At 42.7% G+C, this 16,166-nt stretch overlaps 1 protein-coding gene across 7 annotated transcripts in view; it reads right to left on the bottom strand.

Annotated features, from left to right (window-relative positions):
* Nucleotides 1-14,606, bottom strand: part of SGSM2 (small G protein signaling modulator 2) — a 337,147-nt gene extending 322,541 nt beyond the window's left edge. For 6 of the 7 annotated variants that reach the window (XM_075854215.1, XM_075854216.1, XM_075854222.1 and 3 more), the window contains exon 1: nucleotides 14,371-14,606. In XM_075854215.1, coding sequence (XP_075710330.1) covers nucleotides 14,371-14,427 — 57 coding nt within the window. In that variant the 5' untranslated portion in view covers nucleotides 14,428-14,606. Of the gene's footprint in view, nucleotides 1-7,938; nucleotides 8,024-14,370 lie in introns of all 7 variants that reach the window. The other variant, XM_075854221.1, reaches the window with a different exon arrangement.
* Between the last annotated feature and the right edge of the window lie 1,560 nt (nucleotides 14,607-16,166).

Raw genomic sequence — 16,166 nt, 5'->3', positions numbered from 1 at the left:
TTCAGTTGATACGTTTTAGTGGGGTGTGTGCTACCATGTATCTACCCTCATATTCCTAATAGATTGTAAACTCGTATACAAAAGATTCTAATGTATCTTATCTTGCTGCGCAATCATTGATTTTGTATATATGTGCCTGATCTAACGTAATAACTTTTAGTCTGTAAATTGCCACAGAATATCATGTCATGATGTAAATAAATAATTTATGTATCTGTATGCATACCTATTTTGATATGTTCAGTTTCACAGTGGCATCTTGATAAATATTGTAGGATTGGCGGAGGACTTTTGCCCTGTTAAAGGAGAACTCTTGTAGCAATGAAAACATAGATTTGACATGTTCACTCATGTGCACTACAACAATCTCTTTGCTGTTTTTTTCTATGTATATTGTCCTGTGTTAAGTGAGTTGTTACCTTGGAAAGCGAAACCTTGGAACTGCAATCAGTATGGCACTGACCAAACCAAGATGTGAGTCCAATGGATCCTCCTATTCTTCACCAGGGATCCCTGCAAGGAAGTTCAAGTTAATAGCTCATATCCTCATGTAGCGGTCCTAGGAGTAGTCACTGATTGACAGTGGACACGGAGGCGATGTAGGAACTGAAGAGTAGTCAAATGGAGCTATAGGTCAAAACCGGAAGGTGAACCAGGAATGAGAAATTCAGAGGTCATAGTGAAGTCAGGAGTCCAGGTCAGAGGTCTAACAGGAGAGAAGAACAGAAGGAGATGAATCCAAGGGCAAGACGAGAAGTCCAAGAAGGAAAGCTGGCATTTGTGTCTCCTGAGGTAGTGCTTAATCAGGCGAGGAGAATGGACGTCTTTCTCCGGTACCCAGGATCTTGAAGGAGGGTACTCTTAGCCTGATATTCTTGGTTGATAACCAAACTCGATCTTCAGGAGAAATGAAATGGCCAGAACTGCAACATGATGCAGTCTCAGATGTACTTCTTTTTGAATGGAGCTCAGATCCTTGCAAAGAGCATTGACTGGGGGCACATCAGACTGGCAGGAGAAAATGGAAGACCAGGTTGAAGTCTGAGAACTATCTGGAAGCTGAAGAAACATGGTTATTATGTGCAAATTCTGTTATCTAAAAATTGTTCCAAGTGACTTGTTGGTCGATTTGGTCTGCCCATTGGTCTCAGGATAACTTGAGAAGAAATGCAGATATATTTAGAATGCGAAAGACCTCTTGAAAGAACCTTTTGGCCAGTTGTAGAGCATAGGGCAATTCTCACAGAGGAACACAATGAGCCATTCTAGAGAACCTGTCTGCAACCAGCCATATTACAGTTACCCTGAGCAAAAGTTAGATTATAGAAAAAGTTTATGGATATGTCAGGCCAGGGTCATGTGGGAATGGGTAATGGCTGCAGACAGATCAGAAGGTCCCTGACGAGAAGACTTGACTTGAGCATAAGTGAAAAAGGCTGAGACAAAGTTCACAACATCTCGTCTCCAATGTGGCCACAAGTAGTATCTTGCGAGTGTGTAACCAGCCAGGGTGGCCAGACAGCAAAGGAGGTGGAGCAAAGGTCAGACCATTAGGAGGATGGCAAGAAGAGACTCCCACGTGAGCTAGAATACATTGGTGATCAATAATGTGCGCAGAGTCAAAAGGGTCAAAGGAGAAAGATAGAGTGTTGGCATTATGAGTCTTGCTAGCTGGCCTGTAGGTGAAAATGGAGTCAAAACATGTGAAAAATAAAGACTAGCATGCTTTTCAGGGGATTTAGGCCCTGGGCAGCTGGAAGGTATTGGTAAGAAAAAAGTACGGAGGAACTAAATGGTCTCATCCATATACCTGAGTACAGTACAATTGGTATGGTGCCAAACAGGACATAAAATACAAAAAAGAAAAGCGCAAAAACCTGGGAAGCAAGGCACTCGACCCGTGGGTATTAAAAAGTATCACTATCAAAATGTATTAAATGGAATAAAGAGGAAAAACATCCTCATGCAGATCATATATAAACACCAATAAAAAAGAAAATAGACATCAAACGCCCGGCTGGGTTCAAACGGACTACTTGTCGTATCAATGTATTACATGGCATAGTCAATAAATAGCAAAATACATCATCAAATCGTGTACATATATATATTTTTTTATTATTATTTTTTATAAATATGCATAGGTTAGCTATAAACCATTAATTACTATGTACGCAAACATTTTTCATTTACCCAAAAATTTACACTAGTATAGAAATGTACAATTATATCATGCTGGATGAAAACTGACAGAAATAGTGTAGGTACAGTGGAGATAACACTAAAATGCACGAGAGTAAAGGGAGTCGCATTACATAAGGCAGATATTTCTACAAAAGGTAGGGTAACCAAGAACCGTGTCAAGGTATTCCAGGTTTTTCTAATCTGTATACATGGTAGCGGGATTTTTTTGCCCTTTCCAGCAGATAACGTCATGATCCTAAGGCCTTATTTACACGAACGCTGCGCATCTCGGACGTGAAAAACTGCAGTTTTTCACGCCCAAGGTGCATCCGTGATCCGTGCTGCAGGACGCGATGTCACGAATCCCCCATAGTTGAGAGTCTATGGAGGGATGCATGATGCGCGAAAAGAACGGACAAGTCCTATTTTCGCACGGACCCTTCACACGGTCCGTTGAAACAACGGCTGTGTGAACGGTCACATTGAATTACATAGGTCCGTGGGACGGCCGCTGTTTCAACGGCCGTCCCATGGACGTTTAACACGTTCGTGTAAATAAGGCCTAAATCTTAGTGAAGGTCTAAGGTTTCCTTTTATAACAAGGCTGAATGGCTCTGATAGATTCTTTTCCATTTTTTGGTTCTTTTGCCAGTGAGATGATGTAGTATGATGGAGTTGATGGATTTCATGAACAGCTTATCAAAATTGACAATGGCTGCACAGGAATAAGTGATGTCATCTGTGTAATTCATTTTTAATTTAACAGTCTTTTCTCTTCATAAATAAAACATAATTCAATTGTGAATAATAAAAAAAAATATTGACAGCGATTATTTGTCATCACATTATAATAAAATAGTCAATGCCGCAGAATGTACTCGGTGACAATAACATAGTTACAGACTTCATACACGTCAGAATGATATCAGAGAACTAGCTGAACAAACAAATGTTGTTGACACATCGCTGCTAAAGAGCTTTCCCCTGAAATGAAAACTGCTATTAACAGATGCTTTGCAATATTATATGAAAACACCAGAGCAGATAGTCTAGTAGCCTGCCCAGCTGAAACCCAAGTCTATGCACTGCTGAGTACGGGCCTTTTCAATGCAACTATTCTTGGATGTTTTACTACAAACTATCTTTACAGTATGTGTGTCGAGGTCTATACCCAGACTGGGATGGAATGTTTGAAAGAGAGCAGGGTGTGATCTGCACCTGAATCCGCAATGACAAATCCGCAGCATTTTACTTAACATTTTAGCCAAATCCGCAATGGAATCTGCAACGCGGATTATGTACGGCATTGATGCGGACAGCGTCTGCAGAATTCCGCAACGTCTGAACATGCCCTCACAGGTGCGCAAGTTCAATTCAGAAAAATCTGCAACAAATACGCTTTGTTTGAGGGTACCCTAAGGCTGGATTCAAACAGGATGGAAATGCTACCGATTTCTCCGCAACAAATTTGTAGCGAGTCCGTAGCAATATTCATTATGTGCAGATATTTCTGCAGATTTTGCTGTGGATTCACAACAGATTTCACCCCTTCTACATTAACAAAGGATGAAATCTGCAGTGAACGTGCAGATGAGAATGAGCATGCTACAGATTAGAAAATCGGCAGCATGCTCTGATTTCCGTCCGGAAAAGGTAATCCACTGTGGATTTCCCGTATTTCCTTTCCATGTGAATTTCGCTTAAAGAGGCTCTGTCACCAGATTTTGCAACCCCTATCTGCTATTGCAGCAGATCGGCGCTGCAATGTAGATTACAGTAACGTTTTTATTTTTAAAAAACGAGCATTTTTGGCCAAGTTATGACCATTTTTGTAGTTATGCAAATGAGGCTTGCAAAAGTCCAAGTGGGTGTGTTTAAAAGTAAAAGTCCAAGTGGGCGTGTATTATGTGCGTACATCGGGGCGTTTTTAATACTTTTACTAGCTGGGCGCTCTGAAGAGAAGTATCATCCACTTCTCTTCAGAACGCCCAGCTTCTGACAGTGCAGATCTGTGACGTCACTCACAGGTCCTGCATCGTGTCGGCCACATCGGCACCAGAGGCTACAGTTGATTCTGCAGCAGCATCAGCGTTTGCAGGTAAGTCGATCTTACCTGCAAACGCCGATGCTGCTGCAGAATCAACTGTAGCCTCTGGTGCCGATGTGGCCGACACGATGCAGGACCTGTGAGTGACGTCACAGATCTGCACTGTCAGAAGCTGGGCGTTCTGAAGAGAAGTGGATGATACTTCTCTTCAGAGCGCCCAGCTAGTAAAAGTATTAAAAACGCCCCGATGTACACACATAATACACGCCCACTTGGACTTTTACTTTTAAACACACCCACTTGGACTTTTGCAAGCCTCATTTGCATAACTACAAAAATGGTCATAACTTGGCCAAAAATGCTCGTTTTTTAAAAATAAAAACGTTACTGTAATCTACATTGCAGCGCCGATCTGCTGCAATAGCAGATAGGGGTTGCAAAATCTGGTGACAGAGCCTCTTTAAATGTGCTCTGCCTCTGAAACATCCTCCTTCTTCATACTCACTGCAAAGATTTCTCCTCCCATTTTCATCCCTACCAGGGTCCCACTCTGTCTCCACCTCCCCTTCCTCCCTCCCTACCTCCCTGAACTTTTTATTAAAGTGCTCGCTTGTAGAGGAGAGGCATTTTTGTCGCACAGCTTAAACATAACACTTCTTTCCTCCTGATACGGAGAGCTTTCCGCCGGTTGAGTACCCCTGACCAGAGAATGTGATTACACCCTAGGGCTGGGCAATTATGACCTAAATCAAAATTACGATTAATTGACCATGTAACCTCGATTACGATTATTGAACTATTATTTAGGCCACACCCTTTTTTGTGTGTCACGCCCCCTATTTGCATGCTACGCCATTGAATTAATATTTATCCCCTGAGCCTGCTGTATATAATATGCCCCTACACAGTATAATCCACCATAGCTGCCCCCACACAGTATAATGCACCCCATAGCTGCCACCACACAGTATAATGACCCACATATCTGCCATCCACACATCATAATGCCCCCCATAACTGCCCTCCACACAGCATAATGCCCCATAACTGCCCTCCCCATAGCTGCCTCTACATAGTATAATGTCTTTATAACCGACTTCCATGCAATATAATTCCCCTATAGTTACCCTCACACAGCAGATTGCCCCGATAACTGCCCCAATAGCTGAACCCCACATAGTATAAAGTCCCCCCATAGCTGCCCCTACACTGTATAATGCCGCCACAGCTGCCCCCAATAGTATCTGATAAAATTAATAATATACATGCTCCCCTAAACCTGTTACAATGACGAGTGGAGGAGATTCCTCTGCTCCTCCGGTTTGTGCAGCTCGGCGGAGACAGGGGCGATTAAGTCACTGCTTCGCGTCCAGCGATACATAGTGAATGGTAGAGCAGGTACCTTACGGTTCCCTGCTCTACCATTGCGTTAAACTGTATGTGCGTCCTGAAGATACTGACACAGATCAAACCGGGAGAAAATAATTGATAAAACCGAAATTCACAAGATGACGACAATTTATTGCGTTGAATTTAGATTTCGATTACTTTTCGATTAATTGCCCAGCCCTAGTACACGCTAAGGGTAAGTCCACACATAGCGTAAATACTGCGGATTTTCCACAACTAATTTAGTCGTGGAAAACCCGCAGCATAATACAGTAGCATCAAAGTGGATGAGATTAGATACATATTCTCATCCACACGCTGCGTAAATGATGAACGGAAAAAATGCTCAGAAATTGACCTAAATTGCACTTTTTGAATCCGCAGGATGTCAATTGTATCACTGTAACCTCAGCTTTTTTGTTGCGGGTTTTCCCCATTGAATTCACTGGGGAGGTAAAACCCACAACAAGTAGCAGATGTTGCATTTTTTATGGCGGAAAACCTGCGATTCTGCCACAAAAAAAACGCAACACAGAAAAAAAAATCTTATACTTACCCAGAATTCTGTGCTTCTTCATTGAGGCCGGTCTGCAGGACATAAAAGAGTAAGTATGTGGTTTTTTTTACATGCAGTTTTCCACAGTAGACATTTCCGTCCAAAAAACTGCATGACAATTTGGTGCGGTTTTTCGGACGGAATTCCGTGCAGCGACTAGGGCGGATTCGCTGTGTGCTTTTACACAGCATAACCGTCCTGTGTGAACATGGCCTAATAGTGTCTGTCAAATTCTAATATAAGGAGTCTCAGTCACAGTGTGAGAAAGAATACTGCTGTCTACTGTGAATAAATCACAGAGGATAGTGGCTGCCGCTCAACGCTGTCATTTTATCACACTTCTCACATAATAATCTGATCAATTACATACAGACGAGCTAGGGGAAATTTATGAGTACAATTACACTCTTTTTGGTTGTGTAAATGGATGCCATATTTATGAAGCCCTTGTGTACTATTCATATGTGACAACTGATTTACACATTTTTTTTGCTACTGATAAAAGTGGCCGAAGACAACACCAGGTGAAACCTGGCGTCGTTTAGAAGTGTGCACCAAAGTCCACTACTGGTGTATACTGTGCTGTGGGGCATAATGCACCCCTTTCACAAACTGGCGCACCACATAAACAATAGACATTTCGAAAAACACATCTTAATAACATTATACAAACGCTAAAATATATATTTTATTCTGCACATGGATAATATAGAATACATTTAGGCCCCCTGCACATGCGTCAGATTTTCTGCAAATTCCACAGAAAATCGAACCCTGATTCCACAGGGAATTCCGGCTGATAGTCCGCACCAAATCGTGTTTCATTTGGTGCAGATTTTCGGACGGATTTGCCGCTGGAGAGAGCAGAGGAAATACAAATAAAAAAAAGACCACGCTCACCTACCCTGGTGAAGAGTCCCTGATCTCCCGACTGGTCTCACCGTGCAGCCGGCCTCCTGGCTACAGCGGGCACATAGGACTAATTGTTATCACAGGGGGCCGGCTGCACAGAGACCAACCGAGGGGCAGGGACTCTTTTCTACAGGAGTGCTAGGAGACGTGAGTATGGTCTTTTTTTTTACGTGGAAAATGCAAAATTAAAAAAACCCATTTAATGGTTAATCTTTTGGATATCTTGGCAATTTTACATGATTTATCTAGATCAGAGCTTCTCAATCTTTTTCTACTGGGGCCTCAACAGTCAAAACATGGTAATGCCTGAACCTCAATTTATCTTAACAAATGTCCCCCGAACTCAGTTATACATTATAATAAGAACAGAAGTGACAAGGAGTCAGTTATGTTGCTAAACCAGAGAAAGGTCTGACTACCACCTCCAAGGGCCGTAACAAAACTTAAAGGGGTATTCCCATCTTAGACATTTGTGACACATATCCACAGGACATGCACATGTCTGGTTCTGGCCGATATGTCAGAAATGTCTCAGATGGGGATACCCCTTTAAGTTTTATTGCAATCCTTAGAGGTGGTGCCATCAGACAATCTGGCCCTCGGACCAGAAAAGTTTGCGCACCTCAGCTTTAAGAGGAAAATGAAGCAGCCTTCCTACAGATTAAACGTAAATCAGAAATGATCATTCTGTTGACAGGAATAAAGCGATTATCTTTTTTTCTCTGTAGTTCTGCCTGTGCTATTATGCCGTCTACATGAATGACTTTATCTTCATAACAGAGGCTCAGGTAGATAACCGGCAATTCCTACGTGCATTATATTGCAGCTCTCCTACATGACCAGTACTCACAATTACCGTGCTGTCATCCTAATGTATCTCTCCAAAATGTAACAGCAGAGAGGCTTTCCTTTAGCGTCTAGTATACTGAAATGACCTGGAATATTGAGAGAGAGACAATAACCACAGAGACATGATGATGATCAATGAATATAGCCCTAAGGAAGCCAGCTTCATAAACCACTAATAATGTCCATCTGTCATATCCACTATTTCACAAAGACACTAACTATATGTTTATAGAATAACTGAGAATTACATATTAAACTTCAAAATGCAGAATCTAATACATTTATTCGTGTCAAAAACCCTAATTAAATGTGCAGATTTTGGCCCCATTCAGACCACTGTCTCTTGGGGGTCAATTATCTGAGCCGGCCATTTACACACAGAACTATCATGATGAATTCCATGAAAGCAATGTAAAACCCTGCTAGTCTACTGAACGGGGTCTTCACTACTTACACTTGATATTTTCTTAGAGGATGGTTTATTAAAGGGTTATTTTGGGGACACAACAAACAAGTAACATCCATCTAACAATAACATGTAAAGGAGTTCATTTTTTTTCATAGACATCACTTTCCTGCTTACTATTGCCCAGAAATGGTGTAGTTTGCATAATGTTATCCCTCTGCATTCCTTCCCCTTGAATTGGGGACGAGTGTCATCGGTGACATGTATCGGGGGCTTGGCTTCTTTCTTGCTCTCTCTGCAAGCCAGCCCCCTGATGCCTATGTCACTTACTCGGTAGGTGCGCTGCTATGGGAGGGCTAGGAAGATTGAGTGCTGGTGGGAGCAATAGGAGCGTTGTACATACATTGTGTGAGGTTGGGAGGGAGAGCACGGAGGGGAGAGAGGAAATAAGACAGAAATGGGATGTTGGGAAATGTAGTTTAGAGAGGTGCGTGGCAAGTGCTAACTTCCTCCCAATATTCTAAGTGTTTGGGCTTCTGAAAACGGGGGACAGAGGTCCATTGCGTTGGAAAAGTTTTACATTTTGTTACAGAAAGCAATTAGAAAACAACTTGGATAACATTGGATAATGATTTCAGGTTTTTTTTTTAAACTTTTTTCGTCGGACATCCCATTTAAAGAGCAATTTTTGAGCAGGACATACCATTTTGAAGTATGATGGATTTTGCCCATTTTGCCCATTTAAAGCGTACCTATACCTTTCAGGTACATTTTCTGACTTAGATGTCACGCGTGTACATGAGGAATAACACTATTTCTGGCCATTATATGACTTGTTTTCTGCACGCTCCATCTCTAATTCTCCGTTTTCTCTGAGCTAATGGGCAGAGCCTAACTGCTATCATGTCTCCCATACACAGCACACACAGAAGAGGAGAATTCTGCCCTCCTGTCTCTATCTATCACATATATAGAAGTTGCAGCAACATGGAAGAGATTATACAGCAGTAATGAGCACCAATCACTAGAAGCACTTACTAGAAGCTGCTGCAGCATCTCTGTGTGTCTATGTGTCTATTCTATCTCGCGCCAGCAGCTCCTTCCCCTGCCCTCTCCATAGACTTCTAGGGGCAGTTGTAACCTGATCCCGCAGTGAAGCTTAGAATCTGTCTCCGAAGCGAGTGAGTGAACAGTTAGGAAAACAGGGGAGGGGCAGAAAGGGAGAATTATAAATGGAGAAAGAGATAAGATATATTACAAAGTTTCTTATCTTCGCTTGTACTATTGATTCATGCAAAGCTGTTTTATAATCAGAGGTAATCTTTAAGCATTTCAATTTTCTTTATAATTGGTCAGTTTTAATTAAATTGTATTAAAAATCATTGTATGTAAACACACCCTTAGTCAGGGGCGTAGCTGTGGGTGGCAGATGGGGCACTTGCCCTGCCACAGACTAGTACAGATGTGGAGGGAGGTGTAGGATGATGGTGTCTGGAGAACCTGCCTTCCCCCTCCCTCTCCGTGTTCCTTTAAAGAGGCTCTGTCACCCAGTGGCAGATCATCATTAGGGCGGTTCGGGCAACCGCCCAGAGGCCCAAGGCTCCCGGGGGGCCCAGGTCCGCCCGAACCGCCCATGACCGCACAAGCCCCCTAATTTCCGGTGGCGTCGCAAGCACCGGAGGGGGCCCCGGTGCTAGCGGCAGCCACATTCAGATACAAATGAATATTATAGGCTGCAGGCCACGTTAGGCCTGCAGCCTATAAGGCGCTGGGAAGACTCCATGCGCAGGCCGGCGTGATGAGGTACTGCATCACGCCGATCTGCGCATGCGTCTAGTCCGGAGGATTCACATGCTTCCAGCTGGAGCGGCAGCCACGGGGCAAGGTAAGTAAAATATATATTTTTTTTTAGGTGGGGTAGCGCTGTGTATATATTCAAGGAGGGGGGGAGTGCTCCGTTACACTATATACAAGGAGTGCTGGGTGGCCCTATATACAAGGCGGAGGGTAGCGCTATATACAAGGGGGAGGGTAGCGCTGTGTGACACTATATGTAAAGGGGGGAGTGATCTGTGACGCTATATACAAGGGGGGAGTGCTGTGTGCACTATATACAAAGGGGAGCGCTGTGTGCACTATATACAAAGGGGGAGCGCTGTGTGCACTATATACACAAGGGGAGCGCTATGTGACTCTATATACAAGCGGGCGGGGAAGCGCTGTGTAGCCCTATATACAAGGGGGGAGGTGCTGTGTGACCCTATATACAAGAGAGGAGAGGAGTGCTGTGTGGCACTATATACAAAGGGGGGAGCGCTGTGTGCACCATATACAAGGGGGTGAGCGCTATGTGGCCCTATATACAAGGGGGAGCGCTAACACCCTATATGCAAGGGGGGAGCGCTGTGTGGCCCTATATACAAAGGGGGGAACGCTGTGTGACACTATATTCAAGGGGGGAGCGCTGTGTGACACTATGTACAATGGAAATGTTGGAAAAGTGAGGAGCCGAAGACATCTGAGTGGCAGATTCTGCAGAAATGGGTCATGGCCGGGAGAAGTCGTCATGAGCTCTGGACCAGATGGAGAAGAAAAGAGGAAAAAAACTACTAGAATTTGAGATGTTGTTACCTGTGAGTCACTAGTTTATGGAGAATCTGTCACCTCTCCTGACATGTTTATTATAGGAAATCCTTGTATTTCACAAAAAAAGTCTTTCTGCAGTCCAGGACTGATAGACAATTCCCCTTGTCAGGAGGATGTGTCCCTGCACATTGTGATACTGTCAGTATGTAGGGCACAGACCTGTGACAAGGGGAATCGTAACACCCATGTGTTAATGCTTGCCCAAAAAGGTAGTGTTAACAATAGTTGAGGCGGTGCGGAAGGGAGGCCCAAGTTTGGGTAACAGCCCAGGGCCTATGGTCTACTATGGTCTACTGTCAACACATTATAAGGGCCCTATCTCCTACATAATGAGATCTGCGCTGTAGTGTAGGTAACAGCAGGGTTTTTTAATTAGAAAAACGATCTATTTTCACCAAGTTATGAGCGATTTTCGCTTTATGCTAATTACTTTTTTACTTTTGACCAAGTGGGCGTTGTAAAGACGAGTGTATGATGCTGACCAATCAGTGACCAATCAGCGTCATACACTTCTCTCCATTCATGTAATCAGCACATAGTGATCCTGCGTTGTTCACTATGTGATCTCACATACACCCACATTAACGTTACTGAAGTGTCTTGACAGTGAATAGACATCACCTCCAGCCAGGACGCGATGTCTATTCACAATCCCATCACTTCGGTAACGTTTGGGTGGGACTTACAGCACAGCAAGCGTAATCTCGCTGCAAGCAGTCGAAGCTTCTGTTGTAACTTGAGGCAAGCAGCAGAATAGAGAGGGGGATGGAATGTAGAGAACAGCTCAGCCACACTCCGTTCTCTGTTAACCATGGCTCGGCTGGGATGTGAAAGTTAGCTGCAGGAGAGGTAGGCATGTGTAACGTGTGAAAATATATGTGTGTGTAATGTGTGTGTAACATTTTATGGGGGGGGGGGGCAAATGCAGTTATAGTCTATGTGTGTGTCTAGGCGGGGGTTGCTCTGCCAAAGTATAACCTTTCAAAAGATTGTTTAATATTGATGTATAAAAAGGAGCAAACTGATATAGCCCTGGTGCCACAGGCTGGTACTAGTGTCCTCACTGTGCCCAGTGTGGTGACATAACTAAAGTGAGGTCCTCAGCTTATCAAACAGATGGAGTAGAAAATAATGGTTTCTAGGGGCGTCCACCACTGAGCCCTGCAGTTCCCATTAGGTGAAAGATCCGCTATTGCCGTTCAGTCTGCCCCTGTATAATACACTTATTTATATTTCTTTGCCTTTCTTCTGCTCCTTAGCTTTTCTGTATTATATCACATAATGAGTGTAAAGTGCTGAACATTTCTGTGTTTCCCTCTATTATGCTGCTCAGTTTGCCAGCGGTTAACATCCCTGGAAGTTAAACAGCGACTGACAACATAGAGCGTCACACAGGGTATTTTAAGGCTAACTACATTTAATCTTCACAATTCCCAGAAAGAAAGAAATCCTTGTATTGCAACCATATTCCACCATCTGGCCACCTGTGAGAACGGCAATTACATTAAACAGGAGATAAGAGAACTGGAGTCAGACACTACAACTTAAAGTCTTTTCTGAAATGGAGCCGAACGTTCAAGAATACAAGAAACAAGTCAACCGCTGGGGAAGAAGAGAGACGATCAATATTCTGATCATGGGTGGCATATGTATTCATATAATACACGTCAAATTAAGTCATAACTGTAAATACTACTGAAACTTCCCGGGTGTAATGAATGCTTTCCCATGTCAATTGGCTAAAATAATTATTTAAAGTGACGGTTCACCTTTCTTAAAACTTTACATACTGTATAGTAAACAATTTGATAAACAATAATACTCTAATATACATTTATTTTTGGTATCACCCTATTTAGTAGTTGTACCTATAAAAACCTCCCAAGCACAGAGCGGGAAGCCGATGCTCTGTAAATTCATCAACAGAATGAAGGCTGCTGTTTATGGCATCCTGTATTCTACCTATGGAGGAGCATACACAGACTGTCGTAATTTGAGTTCTTTGCAGCCTACATGTTCTGTTATCAGGGTGCTCCCACTTGTTAAAGGAGGGATACAAAGAATACGTGTATATTCGGCTAGTGCTACCTATGTAGTTCCCTAATTTATATGGTAAGTATAGGTTTAATGCAAATGACCATGGACTTTACTGATCCTCTAAGCAATTATTTGAAGATACTTGTATAGATGACACATAAGAGTGATATTCATCTGTTTTATACATTAGATACTTATGAAGATGTGACAAAAGTTTTATATAAACTTCTAAACCTGGTCAAGTACAAAATAAAATCGCCTATGATGCATTATAAACAGGAAAATACTAACAGTATAAACTACGTAACTAATTCTTATTTATGCAGACATGTTGTACTGAACAAATGGAGCAAACAGTTCATTGTGGGGCCGTCCATGTAGAAGATGTGAGATGATCAGGGATACCTATACCCAAATGTAGTCCTTATTTTTTTAAAGGGGGTTCCTAATAAAAGACTTTAATGACAAGTCAATCAGAAATGTCATTAGAGTCTGATTGGTAGGAGCCCATCAACTCGGACAGATGTCTAGAATGAATGGACCCTGACGCTCATAGGTGAACGTACATACGCAGCCATCTAGAACTGGAAATCAACAGACTAACGGAAACATAGAATATGAGAACCTGAGAAATTGCGCAATCTTATCACCATCGCAGTCAGTAGAGGCTCCCATTTGTTCTTGATAGGCAGATGGGACCCCCAACTAATGATATATCGGATTGACATACAATTAATATCCATTATGGGAAAACCCTTTTAACCTGATCCTATATGTAAAAATAATGTTTCGAACAAGAGGTATGTATCATATAACAATACGACCATCAACATGGCAAAAATAGTCAACAAAGATCCGATCACTCGCTCACCCGCTCGCTCGTTATCACTCGCTGCAAGGACATCATACACAATTCAAGGATTATCTTACAATATACAAGATGGTTCAGAAAATATTACAAGAACCTGCAAGTGTTCTATTATTTACTGTTAAGATGAACATTTCACCCACAATGGTACAGGACACTTTTGTTCTTTCACCATACAGGTAATGCCACGCTGGTACCATGGAGGACTTACAGTGTTGTTGTGGCACTTGTCCCTAAAAAAATGGAGCATTTACAGCCAGTTTAGCTCTGCACATCCACGTTCTGGGAAGACATGGGTGCAATGACATAAACAATGAGCACCATTCACAGCCTGTAAGTGCGGACAAATGTACGATCAATATGTGAGCAACCAACTATAGCAAACAGCAGCAGATGTCAGAGTGTAGTAAGTACATGTGTGCTCTGTATGTGCTGTGTATGTGCAGGACCGCACGTGTGTACAGCGCTCCATCTACCTCCTTCTTGACGTTCCATAGCAGCTTCTCTTTGGTGCTGTCATCTGAGCAGCTCATGGTGCAGGAACAGGTGGGAGGTTAATGATGGGGAGATGATGCTTTATCTTTAGCAGCTTCGGCTGTAACCTAGTAGCACTGCACCCCCGGAGGACGGATGTGAGGGTGCCCCGGTCTCCGGTACCGAGCTTCGGGTGATGTGCTCTTCACACTGATGCTCCCCCTACTGCTGCTGATGCTGTCATTCTCCAGAACTGATCGTGACGTCACAAGGTCGGCAGCCCCTCCCTCTCCCGTATGTGGCCCCGCCCCCTATAACAGTGAGCTATGAATATCGCGTCTCTGCGGTCTCCATGACAACCGGCCAATAAAAGGCGGGAGGGGGATGAGGTACGTCCATTGTGAGACCAGACATCCCCACCTCACAGGGGAACCTTGTGATAATGGAGTCATTACATAGCGAGGTGGTCACACGTTTGCTTCACTATATATGCGCAGGTCTTATAGTTCAACAGGGTCTAAATCTGAAGTAGAAATCTTATGGAAGTGACGCTTATACACAGTGACATTATTAATAGGTATGTAAATGTGGAGGGTCAGGAGAAGTGTGTGGTGATCATGGCGGCAGGGAATTTTCTATTTTCCCATATAGAACTCTTCAGGGCTCTTCATACTAGTATCATTTCTTAAAGTAGTATTCCCATCTTGCAACATGGCATATCACTAGGATATTCTGTATAACTATGATCAGTGGGGGTCCAACCTTTTGAGACCCTCACCAACCCGAGAATAAAGGGGCCGCGGGCTGTGTTGCGAGTTCCTTGCCAAGAGCGTCAACATCAAAGAAAAATCTGTGAAGAAATTAGACTCCTTTATTCTGGTGACCGTTGGCAGTCGGACCCCCACCAATTAGGAAGTGATGGCATTTCCTTGCTATTTTCCATAACTTAGTATGGGGAGGAAACCCATTAACCCCTTGAAGTCCAAGCCATTTTTTTTATTTCCGTTTTTCACTCCCCGCCTTCCATGAGCCATAACTTTTTATTTTACCGAGGAAGTGAGGGCTTATTTTTTGCGGGAGGAGTTGTAGTTTCTATTGGCACCATTTAAAGTACAATATAATGTACCGGGAAACGGAAAAAAAATTCTATGTGGGGTGGAATTGAAAAAAACTGGGATTCCTCCATTCTCTTTTGGGTTTCATTTTTATGTCTTTCACTGTGGAGTAAAAACGACAAATTAACTTTATTCTACTGGTCAATAAGATTACGGCGATACCAAATTTATATAGTTTTTTTTAATGTTTTACTTCTTTTATGAAAACAAATTTTGTTTTAAAAGAAAATGTGTTGCCATATTCTGAAAGTCATAACTTTTTCGGCACTTGAGCAGTGTGAGGGATTATTTTTGCGTCACGAGCTGTGGTTCTTATAGGTACCATTTTTTGGAATGTACGACTTTTTGATCTCTTTTTATTATATTTTTTACCTCTAAATTGACAAAAAAAACTGCAATTTTGGCTGTTTATAGTTTTTTCTTTTTGCGGCATTCACTGTGTGAGTTAAGTAATGCTAAATTGTAATAGTTCACACTTTTACGGATGCAGAGATAACAATTTTGTTTATTTTTTACATTACCGTATATATCGGCGTACAAGACGACTTTCTACACCCTTAAAAAAATGTCAAAAGTGTGGGGTCGTCTTATATGCCGGATATTGTCGGATATTAGGGATGCACGTTGCAGCCGCACAGCTCAGTATAGTACACATGACTATGAGAGCGGGGCTGCGGCTGTGT

The sequence above is a fragment of the Rhinoderma darwinii genome, chromosome 2 (assembly GCF_050947455.1).
Source record: "Rhinoderma darwinii isolate aRhiDar2 chromosome 2, aRhiDar2.hap1, whole genome shotgun sequence".
Classification (NCBI taxonomy): domain Eukaryota; kingdom Metazoa; phylum Chordata; class Amphibia; order Anura; family Rhinodermatidae; genus Rhinoderma; species Rhinoderma darwinii.
The sequence above is the reverse complement of the archived record's forward strand: the minus strand, read 5'-3'. Positions and strand labels throughout refer to the sequence as shown.